At 40.0% G+C, this 16,498-nt stretch overlaps 1 protein-coding gene and 1 pseudogene across 2 annotated transcripts; both read left to right on the forward strand.

Moving 5' to 3' along the window:
• Positions 1-756: 756 nt before the first annotated feature.
• RNF7 (ring finger protein 7) lies at positions 757-8,136 on the forward strand. Of its 2 annotated transcripts, none has more exons than XM_086374426.1 (3): positions 757-1,028; positions 4,505-4,552; positions 7,231-8,136. In XM_086374426.1, exons 1-3 carry the CDS (start codon positions 854-856, stop codon positions 7,347-7,349), a joined length of 342 nt encoding a protein of 113 aa, XP_086230552.1. In that variant the 5' UTR covers positions 757-853; the 3' UTR covers positions 7,350-8,136. The 2 variants fall into 2 exon arrangements, with proteins under 2 accessions (XP_086230552.1, XP_086230645.1); XM_086374519.1 differs by having other exon boundaries at positions 757-1,021.
• A 5,670-nt stretch (positions 8,137-13,806) lies between these two features.
• On the forward strand, positions 13,807-13,882 carry LOC147379221 (U6 spliceosomal RNA; annotated as a pseudogene).
• Positions 13,883-16,498: the final 2,616 nt, after the last annotated feature.

The following is a 16,498-nucleotide window of genomic DNA, read 5'->3' on the forward strand; positions in this document are numbered from 1 at the left end:
GAATGGCTACCCACTCCAGTATTCTTCCCTGGAGAATCCTATGGACAGATAAGCCTGACGGGCTACACAGTCCATGGGATCTGCCAAGAGTCGGACACGACTGAGAGACTAAGCACAGCACAGCACTCATAGCTATTTTTCTTCATTCTCTCTTGTGAGTGTACAATATTGGTATTCTAAGGATAACTTGTAATGGATTTCTTACTGTTTTGAAGTGAATTAATATATTCAAAATTTTCCCGTTTTCTTAAAAAGGAAATACATATGTATAAGCGTGTATATGTACACATCCATCCTACACAAACAAAAGTTCTTAAATGTCCTTAAGTAATTTTTAAGTGTAAAGGGGTCCCGAGACCAAAATATTTGAGAACCGTTGAACCAGATTTCTAGCTCGTCATTCATTCACTCAACAAATAACTGTCCCTTCCCGAGGCTGCATTTCTTAAACGAAGGCGATGATCAAGAAATAGTCCCCGCTCCCAGGGCGTTTACATTTGAGAGGGACGAATATATCAACAAGACATCTTCTAAAAGCGGTGTCATGAAGACATAAAACAGGACACATGTTTCCACCGCGCAGGGTCGGCCCGGGGTCTCTCAGCCCGCTGAGCTGGCCCGGCGTTGGGGACGCGAGTACCGGGAACCAGCACACCGGGAAGCCGCTGGTGCCGGCGTACGGTGATGTCACTGGGCCGCGCCAGCCAATCGCGGGCGCTCCCCCGTCCTAGACCCCCGCGGCGACCCGCGGCCTGCGGGCGGCGCTGTGGCCCGTCGGACGGCCCCACGGAGCCGCCATAACCGCCCGCCTCCCACGACCCAACGTCTCCGTCGCCGGCTCCGCGCCGCCGCTATGGCCGACGTGGAAGACGGTGAGGAACCCTGCGCCCTGTCCTCTCACTCGGGGAGCGCAGGATCCAAGTCGGGCGGCGACAAAATGTTCTCTCTCAAGAAGTGGAACGCGGTGGCCATGTGGAGCTGGGACGTGGAGTGCGATACGTGCGCCATCTGCAGGGTCCAGGTGATGGGTAAGCGCAGCACGCGAGGCCCCGGCTGTGCTGCGGCCTCCGCAGGCCCGGCATCGGGCGTAGGGGCTTGAAGGACCAAGCCTCCGAGAGACCGTTCCGGGAGGAGTAAGGGCGGGATCGCCCTGCCCCGGCCCAGGGAGACCGCGGGCCACGCCGAGCTGCCGCTGATCCGAGGGCTGCGGCCGCTGCCAGGGGCCGAGGGGTCGTTCAGCAGGCGACCTGTGCCGGGGACGGGTATTCTGGGGGCAAAAAAGGAGTAGCAGGCAGGACAATTAAACAAGGTCATTTCCAGTAGTGATCGGTGTGATCACGACAGTAAAAGTAGATGATTTAACGGGAGCTGAGAGGAACCACTTCGGTTTGTGTGGCCAGCGACGGCACCCTTTTCCGAAAGCAAACCACACAGAGGTCAAGGTCAAGGCCCTGAGTCAGCGGGTCAGTCTGATGGTTCTGGTCACACATCAAAGTGATGCTCTGGAGTCATCTTCCCCCAAAATGACCACTAGTCGTGCTCTGGAGAGGCTCAGGGAAGAAGAGAGTTCCTAGTCGTCCCCTTTCTGGATTGGCTACTGTTCTGCTGGCTTTTAAACCTGGATGATTGAAGATTGGTCAGATAGCGCTCGGTTCGCTTGAACTAGAAGAATGTAAACCCTTTTATTCAGAGACATGAAGCTTCATCTCTTTACTGGCCACTCCCCATCCTAGCATGCCATTTCCTGGAGAAGGGTAGTGTCCTCAAGTCCGGCCTTTATGGAAAGCCCTCTTTTGCAGACTTGTTACTTCTTTCTATGATATTTTTAATAAAAATATTGGACCAAATGAAGCATTTCAGAACAGCTTCATCTCGTTGTGTTTTATATGGTCTCTGTTTTAAGATCTTAGACGACCTTAAAACAGAATTGCTGTTTAAATGCACGTTATATTTTTAAACAGGGCATTTAAAACTACAGCATTTAAGAGCGTCTTAGATGTCATTTCTTGAAGGTAGTTGGAGAAAACTGAGGCTTCTGTAGTTTGAAAACTTTGTGTCTTGCACTGAAAAATGAGACAGTTGGAGAAAATAACTTAAAAGTTGCTTTCCCTTCTTGAGCATTGAAAATTCAGACCTAGCAGAAATAAGAGATTTCACAATTTACTCTCTCTGTGGTATGCGCTTATGTTATGTATTCGTAGGAATTTGTTATAAAGAGAATTTGCAACTATGGGATTCAAATTTTTTTTTACTTTTTAAAAGAACTAGATTTCAGATGTGATCCACTTATTTTGTGTATCGGGTTTTTAGGTACTTAGTTTATGGGCCTGCAATACAGCCCCCTTGCCCTAACCCTTTCTTGAAAGCTAGAATCATAACTTCCAGTTTGTGGGATTTTTTTCTTTTTTAGTTTAAAATAATTTTCCTAAAAGAGCATTTTATTTTTCTCCCCAAAGAAAACTTTTAAATTAGGTAGAAATGCAAAATATAATGGTTGAAAGTTTGCAAGAAATAAACTTTACTGGGATATTTAAGGTAAGTCAAAGTATGGGCTATAAATGACTCACTTCTCACATTAACTTTCTAATTATAACAAGTATTTGGCTACTGTGGATTAATGTTTCAGATTTACAACAGCTGTACTTTGGGTTCAGGAAAGTATTCTGGGCTAGACCTCTCTATTTTGTTTATGAAGTGTTAAAATCCATTTAGTGGTCAGGTGACAGCAGAAGGAAGTTTGTTTTCTGGCATCATTCTAAAAGGTGTTACTGTACTCCTTAGAAATGCGCTGTTTTAGATATTAAGAACATCATCAAAAAAAAATGTTTTCTTTCATCTGAAACTTTAGGAATTTTTATCTGTTCAGGTCAGTTGTTGATAGTGAATCTAAATCAAAGCTGTAGGCATAATTCAGAGACTTCTAGATTCTATAAAAAACCCACTTAATCCCGTGTCCTTGATATTTGAATTCATCTCATACACCTAAATGATTTGTTATAACTTCTTGATCTAAGAGTTGCCAGTCAGCCCATTCTAATATAGTTAACACACTCTTCCTTGGTTTCCACTCTGCCGACTTTATTGTGAAAGGAGCAGCTAGCAAGCACCAGTGAGGAAGAGGGGACTAGGTTTGCTTGCACTGTGAAGGGATAAAGAGCCAGAGTAACCTTCCACAGCTATCCGTTAACTTGGACATTTGACATAACCTTCTGGAGCCTTGTTTTCCTAACTTGTAAAAGAGACAGTTGGGATCATGAACTCTAATTCTGTGACTGCACAGAACCAGAGGCATGTCTTCCCCCTTATATCATGATCCTTGCGATATTTAATTGTTTACCTATCTGCTTTCCCATTTACTGGTGAGACCAGGGACCCAGACTTGGTCATTTTGGTGGCCCCCCGGGCATTACTCTTTGCACAGGGTAGGTACTCAGTAACTGTGAAATTGAAGAAAGCCTCAGGAGGCAGTGGTTGTTTTTAATCCACACTGAAGAGGCCAGGGTGGTGTGTTTTTTTAAGGGTAAGAGCATGCAGAGAGGACCAAACAAATGCCTGAGCTATATCCAGTGGAAGAAAAGAAGCAGGCTTCAACTCTATCCTGTTTCTATTTTTATAGAATTTTTCTCTGATTTATATTAAAATCTATTTTTTTTCTGTTAGTTTGAACTTCCTTTCACCCAACTTTGACTGCTGTCAGCTAGTGAATGAGTCCATTTCTTTGGTTCCTAAAATATTCTATATTACCTTCTTCATCAAGCAAATGGTAGTACAGCCTGAATTTTGAAAATGTCTAGTATATCCTTTTGGTTCCCATTCCTCATATTTACTCCCAGGTAATTTATTAAAATACTTTACCGTTGTTGGGTAAATGCATTAGGCTCAGATTATTTGTAAAGGGAGCATTTCCTTAAAAAAGAAAAAATAAGAGAGAAACCTAATATTTAGGGTTTTTTTAAGTTTGATTTTTATGTAGGTTGTACAGTCACAACTTAAAAACTTGAGAAAGTATGCAGTGAAAAACCCCTTCCCAGTCCATCTCCTCCCAGGTGAACTTTATTATTAGTTTCTTGAATATCCTTCTAGAGTTTCTATATATATGTAAGCAAATACCAATATATATGTGTGGCTTATTTTAAAGGATGTCTTGAAAATAAGCTATGCGTAAAATTGATACGTGTGCATGTGTCCAGTGAGTAATATAGCGGAATATAGCATATTTTTCTCTAGAGGTTACATCCACTGTCAGGACATCTTTTCATCAGCGCTTGTAAAAATAGAGGGTCAGTAACCCTTGTGAAATTGCTCCTGGTCATAAGTAAATTAGTAGAGTGCCTTGTACTTGACTCATCTTTAAGCAGTTATGTTCAGATGAGAAATTAATAGTATGAGTCTTTTAATCTACATCTCTAACCCTTTGGGCCTTTTATTTGACTTTAAAGTATGTGGGGTTTTAAAAATTGCATTCTGAGCATCAGAATGAGAATTGCTGTTTGTTTGCTTTCAGATGCCTGTCTTAGATGTCAAGCTGAAAACAAACAAGAGGATTGTGTTGGTATGTTGTAATTTTGTTCTTCTGCTTTTTCAACTGAAGGTTTTCTCTCAGTGGGGATGTTTGAATTTGCAATTAAGATTGGCTTTATCAATACACAAAAATAAACTGTAAAGCAGCGATTCATTATTAATATAAAATGTGTTGGTTCTCAAAGGGTTTTAATAGGATTATCTGTAAGTCCTTTAATTGCTTGTAATTCAGAAGAATTGATTATATATTGTAGACATGGGCATGGTAAATGTTTTAATAATCAAAAAAGAAATATATTTTCTTCTATTAAGAAAAATATAAAATAAGGAATTTGCCAAAACATCCTTTAAATTTTGAGTATGTTACAGGTTAGTTTTGGTCAGTCAGGATTTTATTCTAACAAAGCATTTCAGTTTTCAGTACTCTTTTATGATCCAGTATTTAACTTTTCTACTAAGGTGAAAACAGTTCTAAATCTCCAGATTCCTTTGGATGTAGTTTATAGATAGAAATCTGTTAAATTTTACTTACATGTGGTACTACAGTAGTTGTCTTAGGGGAAAAAAAAAAGTTGTCTTAGGTTAAATATTGTAAGCAACTCAGATTTTTATGCTCTAGCTCTTGAGGTCATCACTTCTAAGATTGCTATATAAAAGTATATAAAGATTTTCCTGGAATGAAAGATTAACTTTGTACTTTTGTTTATATGGTTTACATACAGCTTCTGAATGATTCATGTAGTTTTAATCAAATCCTGTTTCTTTCTTCTGAAAGACTTAAAATGAGTCCCCCTAGCTTCCAACCCCCACAACCAATTTTCATTAAAAGGTTTTTTTTTTCTTTTTCATTGTTCTGTTATATAGCTAAGTTGGTCAAGCAAGGGACAAATGAAGCCCATATTTGAGGTTGTATTCCGTATTATGGGTGATTTCCCTTGATTTAAATTTTTTCTTTGATGCTGTTTTAAAAATATTAATTTAATTGAGGATTGTGAGGGGTAGGCCAGCTTTCTTTGATCATAGAGAGGCCCTTCTTTTCTTGAAACAGCCCTGTCTTTCAAAGCCAACCACTTTGAAAATTCCATTCTGTTTGTCACATGAGGAACTGCACTGCCTATGAATGACTTAACACAGATCATCACCACTTCCAGAAAACAGTTCAGATCAGATCAGTCGCTCAGTCGTGTCCGACTCTTTGTGACCCCATGAATCGCAGCACACCAGGCCTCCCTGTCCATTACCAACTCCCAGAGTTCACTCAGACTCACGTCCATCGAGTCAGTGATGGCATCCAGCCATCTCATCCTCTGTCGTCCCCTTCTCCTCCTGCCCCCAATCCCTCCCAGCATCAGAGTCTTTTCCAATGAGTCAACTCTTCGCATGAGGTGGCCAAAGGACTGGAGTTTCAGCTTTAGCATCATTCCTTCCAAAGAAATCCCAGGGCTGATCTCCTTTAGAATGGACTGGTTGGATCTCCTTGCAGTCCAAGGAAAGAAACAGTTCAGAGGTACCACTAATAATGTTTTTTAGAAGCATGCCACCTATTTATAATAGCCTGCTATGAGCTGAAAACATTTAAAACTCATTATATCTTAGTAGATAAAACTCAGGAGGGTCTTCCCTGGTGGCTCAGTGGTAAGAAATCCCCCTGCCAGTGCAGAAGACAATGTTTGATCCCTGGTCCGGCAGGATCCCACGTGCCGTGGAGCAACTAAGCCCATGTGCCACAACTACTGAGCCTGTGCTCTGGAGCCCGGGAACCGCAGATACGGAAGCCCGAACACCTAGAGCCCGTGCTCTGTAACAAGAGAAACCATGGCAATGAGAAGCCCACGCATCGCAACTAGAGAGTAGCCTTTGCTCGACACAATTAGAGAAAAAGCCCAAGCAGCAACAAAGACCCAGCACAACCAAAAATAAAGAAAGAAAATTTAAAAATCAGGAGGATATTTTTCAATAAACTAACTTAAAGGCCCAAAAGGTCTCCAAGGTCAGTGCCTGAGTGGAGTGGTTTGGGATCTAAGGAAGACTCATCTTTTAGGGCTTCCCTGGTGGTGCTAGTAAAGAACCTGCCTGCCAGTGCAGGAGGCACAAGAGATGTGGGTTCCATCCCTGAGTCTGAAAGATCCCTTGGATAAGGGCCTGGAAATCCACTCCACTATTCTTGCCTGGAGAATCCCATGGACAGAGGAGCTTGGCAGGCTACAGTCCATAGGGTTGCAAGGAGTCAAATACAAGTGAACCAACTTAGTACATGTACACAGGTCTTTTAATCTCCCAACGTGAGAAAGACTGACAGCATGTGGAGCTATGTAGGAGTGGGAAGCCACCACAGCATCCTCAGATTCCAACAGTGATGTCAGGTTTCCGAGCATGGTGCCTTACCTCGTTGTTTTTTTCATTTGACTGCACCGTTGTGGCATGCGGAATCTAGTTCCCTGAACAGGGATTGAACCCCGGGCCCCCTACATTGGGAGCGCAGAGTCTTAGCCACTGGACCACCAGGGAAGTTCCCTTACCTCATTTTTTAAAGTGTAATTTCTATATGTAAGGTTCTTTTTCTTTATGACTAAAAAAAATTTATTTTGGCCAGTTAACCATCTTTAAGATTATGAACCATAATTATTACATAACAAAATAGAATTTTGAGTTCAGTAAGTTAAATTGAAATATGTAATGTCAAATATTCTTTTTTTTTTTTTTTCCAAGTGGTCTGGGGAGAATGTAATCATTCCTTCCACAACTGCTGCATGTCCTTGTGGGTGAAACAGAACAATCGCTGCCCTCTCTGCCAGCAGGACTGGGTGGTCCAGAGAATCGGGAAGTGAGAGCAGCCGAAGGCGTTCTTCAAGCAGTCAGTTGTTTGGAGCCCTGGTGGATCTTGTTATCAGGTGCCCTACAGAGGCTAGAACTCTCCAGGGGTCTAAGTCTTCGAATAGGAGATGGATCTGTGGTCTTCTGGGACTCATCAAAGGCATGGTTTGGCCTTTTTCAGTTTTATTTTCAGAAATTCTCTACAATTAAGATAATTTATTAAGGATGGTCTTTCCTACCTCTGTGGTATGTGTCTCACACACTGCTTAGAAGTGCTATAAAGGAGAGGACTATAAATTGAACAACCTTCATAATTTACTTACCGATATCCAAGGAGTTATTGAAGCGGTTCCGTTCAGAAGAGAATTTTTTGCATGCTTATGGTTGATCAATTTTTTTAAAAGACAATGTTATAGTAACAAATAAAGTACAGTTTAAAACCCAGTTCTTATCCTTAATGTGTTCCTAATATTTATTTTTGGCAGGGGGGAGGATAATTAATGAAATTTTTATTTGATATAATTTTAAGTTTGGACCAGGGAACAGGGTAAATAAAATTTAACCTTTGGGTATATGGGATTTCGAGTGTCTTTATAATCCTCTCTCTCTTGACTCATCAAGAAAACCTAGATCTGCACTCACCTAGTGAGTGGTAAAGGACAGAAGTCTTTTCAGCTTCTGGTTGTATTGTGTTATAATTTAACTGTGTTTTAGGGGGAAATGTTTACCATTGTCACATTGGGTCAAAAAGTTAACTTTACCACATGATGTTTTAATAAATGGTTTATTCTGTTTACCTCATTTGAATTGTCATTATTGCAAGTTTATGCTCAACTTTCAACTTAAACTAATTTGGCAAGTGAATGCTTTTGGTTAATTTGAAAAAATATTCATTTGTTCTTTCTTTGGTAATAATAAAATTATTAATAACTTTATTACCTACAAACATAAATGTAAGAAAATACTTAAATTTTATCAATTCACATTCAATGGAAATATCTTAGGATAATTTAGAAGCCACAAGTTCATTTTGAACTTTTTCATAACATAGGCTATTGCTATGCATTTAGCCAACTAAAATCTTGAAATCTTAATCATTCACTTGTGCAGTTGTGGAGTTTGCCAGTCTGAATCTTTTTGAGTCTAAGGAATGTGGCTACATAAAAGAATATTAAAAGTATAATAATTAAAAATTAGAATTCTGTATGCTTTCAACTTACTTACTGTGTATTAGATTTCTTGTAAATTTTGCTTTATTATTTTTTTCACAATTAGCTACTGAAAGAATTAATTACAATATACAACTATGTTTGTACTTTGTTGATGTTTGGACCAATTGAATGTGTTTCTTATTGTGCAATAAGCTATTTTAGCTTCTCTTTTACCTTCTTAAAAGGTGGTGTCTATAAAATGTAAACCAAATATTTGGCTCTGCAATGAAGAGAGAAATAGTAAGAATGTTGAGTTATTTCAGTCTGTATGACAGTATGTAAATGAAATCTGGAGAATGGTGGTAATAAGTTGATTTTCCACACAGCAAAACCTCAGGCCACCTCCTAACAAAGCTCTGTTTCTATTCCACATCAGCATCTGAGGGTAGAAGAGGAGGAGGGACTGGGACAATGCAGCCCTGATCCTATCCATCTGGGGTGATACCAGCTCATCTGCATAGCCATCTGAAGGTTGAATATACGTTGTTTCATCAGAAAGGGCACACTGTGACATGAGTTCCAGTGCAGAAGTTAAGCAGTGAACAGGTTTTTCTTTCCATTTGGTTAAACAATGTTGAATTTTACTTCACTAAGGGACACCGTCTCTGGGGTCACACAGTCGGACACGACTGAAGTGACTTAGCAGCAGCAGTGTATTGGAAACACATCTGTGAGCTTGGGCTATTTAATTTTCTATCTCTGCAAGTTGTATTCTTGTATTACAGCTGACATCTAAGAAGATATCATCCTACCAAACCTATTACTTGCTTTTTAATAAAATATGTCCTCTTTACTCTCCTGCAGTAAACTAACGTAAATGTCTCCACACATAATTAAAATGTATATAGTAATAATTGAATTGTAATATAAAGTAGAAATGAAAGTATAATTCATTTCTTTTTCAGTATGTAAATTCTTAGACACAATTACACCAGAAGACGTAATGAAGTAGGCTGGTGAGTGTGTGTGTGTGTGGTGTGTGTGTGTGTGTGTAATTGCTGCAGGAAGACAGCAACAATGTAGACCGCTGTTACTCAGAAAGGTGAGGAGCTTTTCCACTGATAAGACGTTTTCCTCCCAAAATGGTGGATTGTGCTAGTAAAGTTCTGAACAAAACAAATGTACAATCTTGATTTACATTTTAACTGCATATTTGGTAACTTCAGTGGATTTTAAAGCTAGGCAGAACTGTGCTTTGTGTCTACATGTAGAAAGAAATCAGGTTCTAGCCACAGATAATCAGATTTTTCAACTACATGAGTGGACATTTGAAAGTCATGTAGGATGTTGAACTATGTTTCTTCCTGTGAGACTCTACATTACAAGATATCACACTTTCCTGGCCTCCACTCACCAAACACCAGTGGTGCCATCCAAAGAAAACATTTCCAAACCATCCCCTCTAGAGGTAGCAGTGGCTGTTTGGGGGGACACTGGTTTCAGTGCTGGTACCGGCAATTGCGATGCATACTTTGCTGCCACTATTTTGGAGAAACATGCTAATATGACACAGAAAATACATTGTTTTAAATATATAGGATTCAGAATCTTGAATAGCGGCTATTCTACATAGAGCCAAATCTTACTGATCCGTGCCCTCATCTCTAAAGGTGTGAACCACTATTAAATTAGTGTGCAATACCTAGGATACGTGTGATGGTGAATATTCACTTTAGGCTTAAAGAATAAGCCTTAAATTATTTAAGTGACGCTAATATAGAAAGCTTTTAGAATCAGAAAAAAGTGTTTTAAGTGTTCCTTTAGAAGTTTAGTAGACATCTGATAAGAAAGGAAATATTAAAACAATGCTTTGTTGCTTTTTAGAATATTGCCAAGGGCTATCTTTGAGTAATACTCTGAAAAGAAAGAAAAATTCCATGTTTACTTTAGTGAATCCTTATTTTTAAAAATATCACTGATTTGGATGTAAGGAAAATTAGAATTAAATACAAATAAATGTAAGTTATTTCTATATTGGATGTTTGAATGGTATAACAAAATACATGAGAAAAGCTTACATAATGGTTCCTCTATAGCCATCTTTATGTCATTCCATTTCTACCACAGTCAGGTTTTGTTCAGCAAAAATATGCCTTCAGGAAGTCTTTTCTCTACATGTTGATATTGAGTTTAAAGCCTGAGAGCTGAAACCCTAGTGCCAGAACACCTGGATTTGCATCCCAGTGCCAACATTTTCTTGTATGACCTTGAACAAGTTGCTTCTCCCTTTTCTTAAGTTTCCTCATGTACAATGTAGATAACAATAACGATACCTCCCTCACCAGATCATTTTGAGGACTGAAGACCAAATGTATTAATACAAAACTGAAAACAGCTCCTAGTGCATGGTAAGTGCTGCTGTTACTTCATTTTAGTGATTTCTGGAAGATGCTTTAACAGAAGTGGAACTTTAAAAAATAATGTGCTTTTAGTTATGGAGCAAAACATTCCTAACTGTTCTGAATAAAAGTATTCTGAGGAAAAATTGTTATAAACAGATTTCTTGTAGTGCTGTGAGCTTTTGTGGAGGATGGTAATGAGACCTTCATGACTTGCCTGTTACATTTTTTCCTAATCATTCACGTCAAGATTTCTAGATTTTATATTAAAAGGTTTTGTAAATGTTGAGCTCTCTTTAATTTTAGGTTTCCCATCTCAGAAATATTTCATCACACCTTACAGATATGAGTATAGCAGTACATTAAAAATTTTTTATTGAATTACAGTTTATTTACAATGTTGTGCAATGGCACCCCACTCCAGTACTCTTGCCTGGAAAATCCCATGGACAGAGGAGCCTGGTAGGCTCCATGGGGTCGCTAGGAGTCGGACACGACTGAGCGACTTCACTTTCACTTTTCACTTTCATGCATTGGAGAAGGAAATGGCAACCCACTCCAGTGTTCTTGCCTGGAGAATCCCAGAGACAGAGGAGCCTGGTGGGCTGCCGTCTTTGGGGTCGCACAGAGTCGGACACGACTGAAGCGACTTAGCAGTAGCAGTAGCAGCAGTTAATTTCTGCTGTACAGCAAAGTGATTCAGTTTTGTGTATGAAAGTAGTAGTCACTCAGTTGTGTTGGACTCTGCAACCCCATGGACTGTAGCCCACCAGGCACCACTGTCCTTGGAATTCTCCAGGCAAAAATGATGGAGTGTTGCCATTCCCTTCTCCAGGGGTTATTCCCAACCCAGGGATCAAACTCAGGTCTCCTGCATTGCAGGCAGATTACCTCTGGGCCACCAGGGAAGCCCATATACAGTTCTCTGTGATGCATAGGACCTTGTTGTTTATCCGTTCTATGTTTAATAGTTTGCACCTGCTAATCCGGAACTCCCAGTTCATCCCTCCTTCCTCACACCTCCCCCTTGGCAACCACAAATCTGTTCTCTGTTATCAAGCAGTACATTTTTCAACCACTTGATTTGGGGCGTATCCACACATTTAGAAAAATCTATCTTTTTTGATTGCTCTCAGTTTTCATCTTCCTAGATTTTCTAGGAATAAGCTTTACGATCAATCTGATACTTTCTCTTGCCCATGCACTTGTTAAACCTGAATCAACGGTTGAAACTCAAGCTGCTTTTCCTAGGTTGGCTGAAAACAAGCTTTCCTGAGTGGCTGTAGCTGCCACGCAGCATAGTAGTAAGACCGCCTGTTTTGAAGCCACTCAGCCTGGCTTGGAATTGTAGCTGCATCTGTGTGATAGTGCACAAAGTCCTTAACTTCTTTGTGCCTATTTCCTCACCTAAAATGGAATAATAATATTATCTACCTCATAGAGCTGCTATGAAGATTAAATGAATTAGTGATGTTAACTGCCTAGAACAATGCCTGAAACAGAGTACACACTCAATAAATGGTAGCCATCTTTGTATTGGATTGGCCAAAAGCTTCCTTCAGATTTTTCTGCAAGATGTTACGAAAAACCTGAAGGAAATTTTAGCGAACCCAGTAGGTCACTACTGCCATTGCCGATCTCTGCCTTAATCAGAGAATGGCCTTTAAGAAAGGTTTATTGTTTGCTTCTTGTAAGAATCCTGACGTTCGTGTGTCCCTACAATGTGTAAGGAACTGTCAACATGGGTTTTTAAAAGAATGGTTTTCAACCTTTTATTTTTTAACCACCTCAACACATCTGAAAAGCACATTTCATCAGTAACAATGGGATCTCCCAGAAAGATTCTCAAAATAGGATGTGTGTAGCAGATGGGCAGGGAGGAAAATTAGGAAAAACTGCCCAGATGACAATCTTAGGTAAAAATTTTGGAACTGGGACTTCCCTGGTTGTCCAATGTTAAGACTCCGAGCTTCCAATCTGAGGGGCTCGGGTATCATCCCTGATTGGGGAACTAAGATCCCACATGCTACTAACTCACCTCGGCCAAGGAAAAAAAAAAAATTTGGAACTATTTTAGCACAGATGAAATGTTCTATGCCAGCTGAATTTTATCCTAGCCTGTAAGAAGATGCCTACTGTCTTAACTTATTGGGACTTACAAAGAAAATATAACTAAATTCTTTATACCAAAATTTTAGTGTGATAGAATAACCATAATTCTTGCCAGACCACCAGGGATGTGACTTTATAAATCCAAATAATACATAGCATAAAACAAGCTTTGTGTGGTTGTTATAATAGCAATTCTTAGACCTTTATTGTACATTAAACCCTACAATGCTAATACCTACTCTGATATTTCTCTACTTTTATAAAAAGTTATATATAACATTGTAAATGTGTGTGCACACTCAGTCGTGTCCAACTCTTTTCGACCCCATGGACTGTAGCCCGCCAGGCTCCTCTGTCCATGTAATTTTCCAGGCAAGAATACTGGAATGGGTTGCCATTTCCTCCTCCAGGGGATCTTCCCAACCCAGTCTCTTGCATCTCCTGCATTGGCAGGCAGATTCTTTACCACTGTGCCACTTGGGAATAACATTACATGTTTATAACAAAATTTTATTATTTCTTGCTTGGCATACCAATAGAAGGAATTTGAATACAAATACAAATACAAAATTTTCTCTCTTCAGAAGTGGCAGGTCTGTTAGGGAATGTTAGATTTACAACAGCATTGTGTAGTAGAATGTAATGTACCGTCTAAGAGACACTCAGTGCTCTAGGAATTAGAAGGGACAGAACACATTCTCTCGCAACATATACAGTACAGTCAGCCGTCCATATCTGCAGCTCCTACATCCAGGATTCAGCCAACCAGGTCAAAAGTATTCTCAAAAAAAAAGTCACAGAAAGCTCCAAAAAATGATACAGAGAAGATTAGTATGGCCACTGAGCAAGAATAACATGCCAATACATGAAGCAGTCTATAGTTTTCAGTCACAAAAAAAAAAAAAAAAAAAAATCTCCAAAAAGACATCGCCTTCGGTTCTATCAACACTGCACACACCCTCATATTTGCCTGGTAGTATCCTTCTATGTAAGGTAAGGGGAGAAGGGGGGCCTGCCCATGGGCGAATCAGACTCCCTTAAGGAAGAAAGCATGTGAAATCATTTCTTTCTTGAAGGTATAGATCTGCGCTGTTTAGTAGTGTCACTACTACAGTCATCAAGACAGTATGATACTAGCACAAAAATAGAAATATAGAACAATGGAACAAGATAGAAATTCCAGAGATAAATCCACGCACCTATGGTCTCCTTATCTTTGACAAATGAGGCAAAAATATACACTGCAGAAAGACAGTCTCTTCAATAAGTGGTGCTGGGAAAACCAGGCTGCTGCTGCTGCTGCTAAGTCGCGTCAGTCGTGTCCGACTCTGTGCGACCCCATAGACGGCAGCCCACCAGGCTCCGCCGTCCCTGGGATTCTCCAGGCAAGAGTACTGGAGTGGGGTGCCATTGCCTTCTCCGGGGAAAACTAGGCAGCTACATGTAAAAGAATGAAATTAGAACACTTCCTAACACTATACACAAAAATAAATTCAAGATGGATTAACGACCTAAATGTAGGACCAGAAACTATAAAACTTCAGGGAAAACATAGGCAAAACACTCTGACATAAACCACAGCAATACACATACTAGTGTAATGGGACCCAATTATACTTAAAAGCTTTTGCACAGTGAAGGAAACTATAAGCAAGGTGAAAAGGCAAACCTCAGAACGGGAGAAATTAATAGCAAATGAAACAGTTGACAAATACGTAAACTCCAGAATATACAAGCAGCTCATGAAGTTCAATACCAGAAAAACAAACAACCAATCAAAAAGTGGGCAGAAGACCTAAACAGACGTTTCTCCAAAGACATACGGATGGCCAATAAGCAGAAAAGATGCTCAGCATTGCTCGTTATCAGAGACATACAAATCAAAACTACAATGAGGTATTATCTGTCAGAATAGCCATCATCAGAAAGTCCACAGACAATCAATGCTGGAGAGGGCGTGGAGAAAAGAGAACCCTTTTGCACTGTTGGTGGGAATGCAAACTGATACAGCCACAATGGAGAACGGTATGGCTATTCCTTAAAAAACTAGGAATAAAACAACCATATGATGCAGCAACCCCAGTACTGGCCTTATAACCTTACCTTATAACCAATTATGTCTTTTTCATAATTGAATAAGACACATGTTCACTGCAGCATTATTTACAATAGCTAAGACATGGAAGCAGCCTAGATGTCCATTGACAGATGAATGGATAGGGAAGTTATGTTACATATATACAATAGAATATTATTCAGCTATAAAAAGGAATGCATTTGAGTTGGTTCTGATGAGGTGGAGGAACTTAGAGCCTATTATACAATGTGAAGTCAGAAAGAAAGACAAATATTGTATATTAATGCATATGTATGAAATCAAGAAAGATGGTACCGATGAACCTATCCACAGGGCAGCAGTGGAGATGCAAAGACCAGCTGGGGAGAAAGAAGGTGGGATGATTGAGAGAGTAGCATTGAAACATACATACTACCATATGTAAAGTAGATAGCCTGTGGGAATTGGCTGTATGACAAAGGGAGCCCAAAGCCAGTGCCCTGTGACAACCTAGAGAGGTGGGATGGGGAGGGAGGTGGGCGGGACGTTCAGGAGGGAGGGGACATATATATACCTATGACTGATTCGTGTTGGTGCATGGCAGAAAGCCATCACAATATTGTAAAGTAATGATCCCCCAATTAAAAATAAAAGGCTGTAAAAAAAAATAGTGTAGCTGCTAGCCAATAAATTTAAATTAATTAAAGTAAAACTTTAAATTCAGTCCTTTAGTTATACCAGCCACATTTCAAGCACCCAGCAGTCACATGTAGATGATGGCTTCCATACCGGATATCACAAACAGAACATTTCCCTCATGCAAGAAAGTTCTGTTGGACAGTGTTGGTGTAGACCATCCGTTTTATAAGGTCTTTCCATCAGAATGGGTCTTTCCATTAGGTCTTTCCATGGGAGCCTTAGGTATATTCAATTCTGTTTTAAGTGTCCTTCCACCTTCCCTTTAAAAGATTATCTCTGGAAACTAGAATGTTGAACATGAGCCTTATTTTACTAATAAATATTATCCTTGGCAAAAAAGAAAGAAACATTTTAAAAATATGTTCTTTTTGAAGTATAGTTGATTTACTGTGTTGTGATAATTTCTACTATTATAGCAAAATGATTCAGTCATACACACACACACACACACACACACACGCACGCACGCACGCACGCATGAAAGGTGGCTCAGACGGTAAAGGTGGCTCAGGTGGCTCAGACGGTAAAGAGTCTGCCTACAGTGCAGGAGACCTGGGTTCGATCCCTGGGTCAGGAAGAGCCCTGGGAGAAGGAAATGGCAACCCACTCCAGTATTCTTGCCTGGAAAATTCCATGGACAGAGGAACACGGCAGGCTGCAGTTCATGGGGTAGCAAAGAGTCGGACATGACCGAGTGACTAAGATGATATGCTTATATACTTTTCCATTATGGTTTCTCACGTAAA

The sequence above is a fragment of the Bos grunniens genome, chromosome 1 (genome assembly GCF_055505025.1).
Source record: "Bos grunniens cultivar Pamir isolate PY7600 chromosome 1, Bosgru_T2T1.0, whole genome shotgun sequence".
NCBI classification, from domain to species: Eukaryota; Metazoa; Chordata; class Mammalia; order Artiodactyla; family Bovidae; genus Bos; species Bos grunniens.

Coding starts and splice junctions, on each gene's coding strand:
- RNF7 (XM_086374426.1), top strand. CDS start 854: ATGGCCGACGTGGAAGACGGTGAGGAACCCTGCGCCCTGTCCTCTCAC. Junction 1,029..4,504: donor CTGCAGGGTCCAGGTGATGG/GTAAGCGCAGCA, acceptor GTTTGCTTTCAG/ATGCCTGTCTTAGATGTCAA. Junction 4,553..7,230: donor CAAACAAGAGGATTGTGTTG/GTATGTTGTAAT, acceptor TTTTTTTCCAAG/TGGTCTGGGGAGAATGTAAT.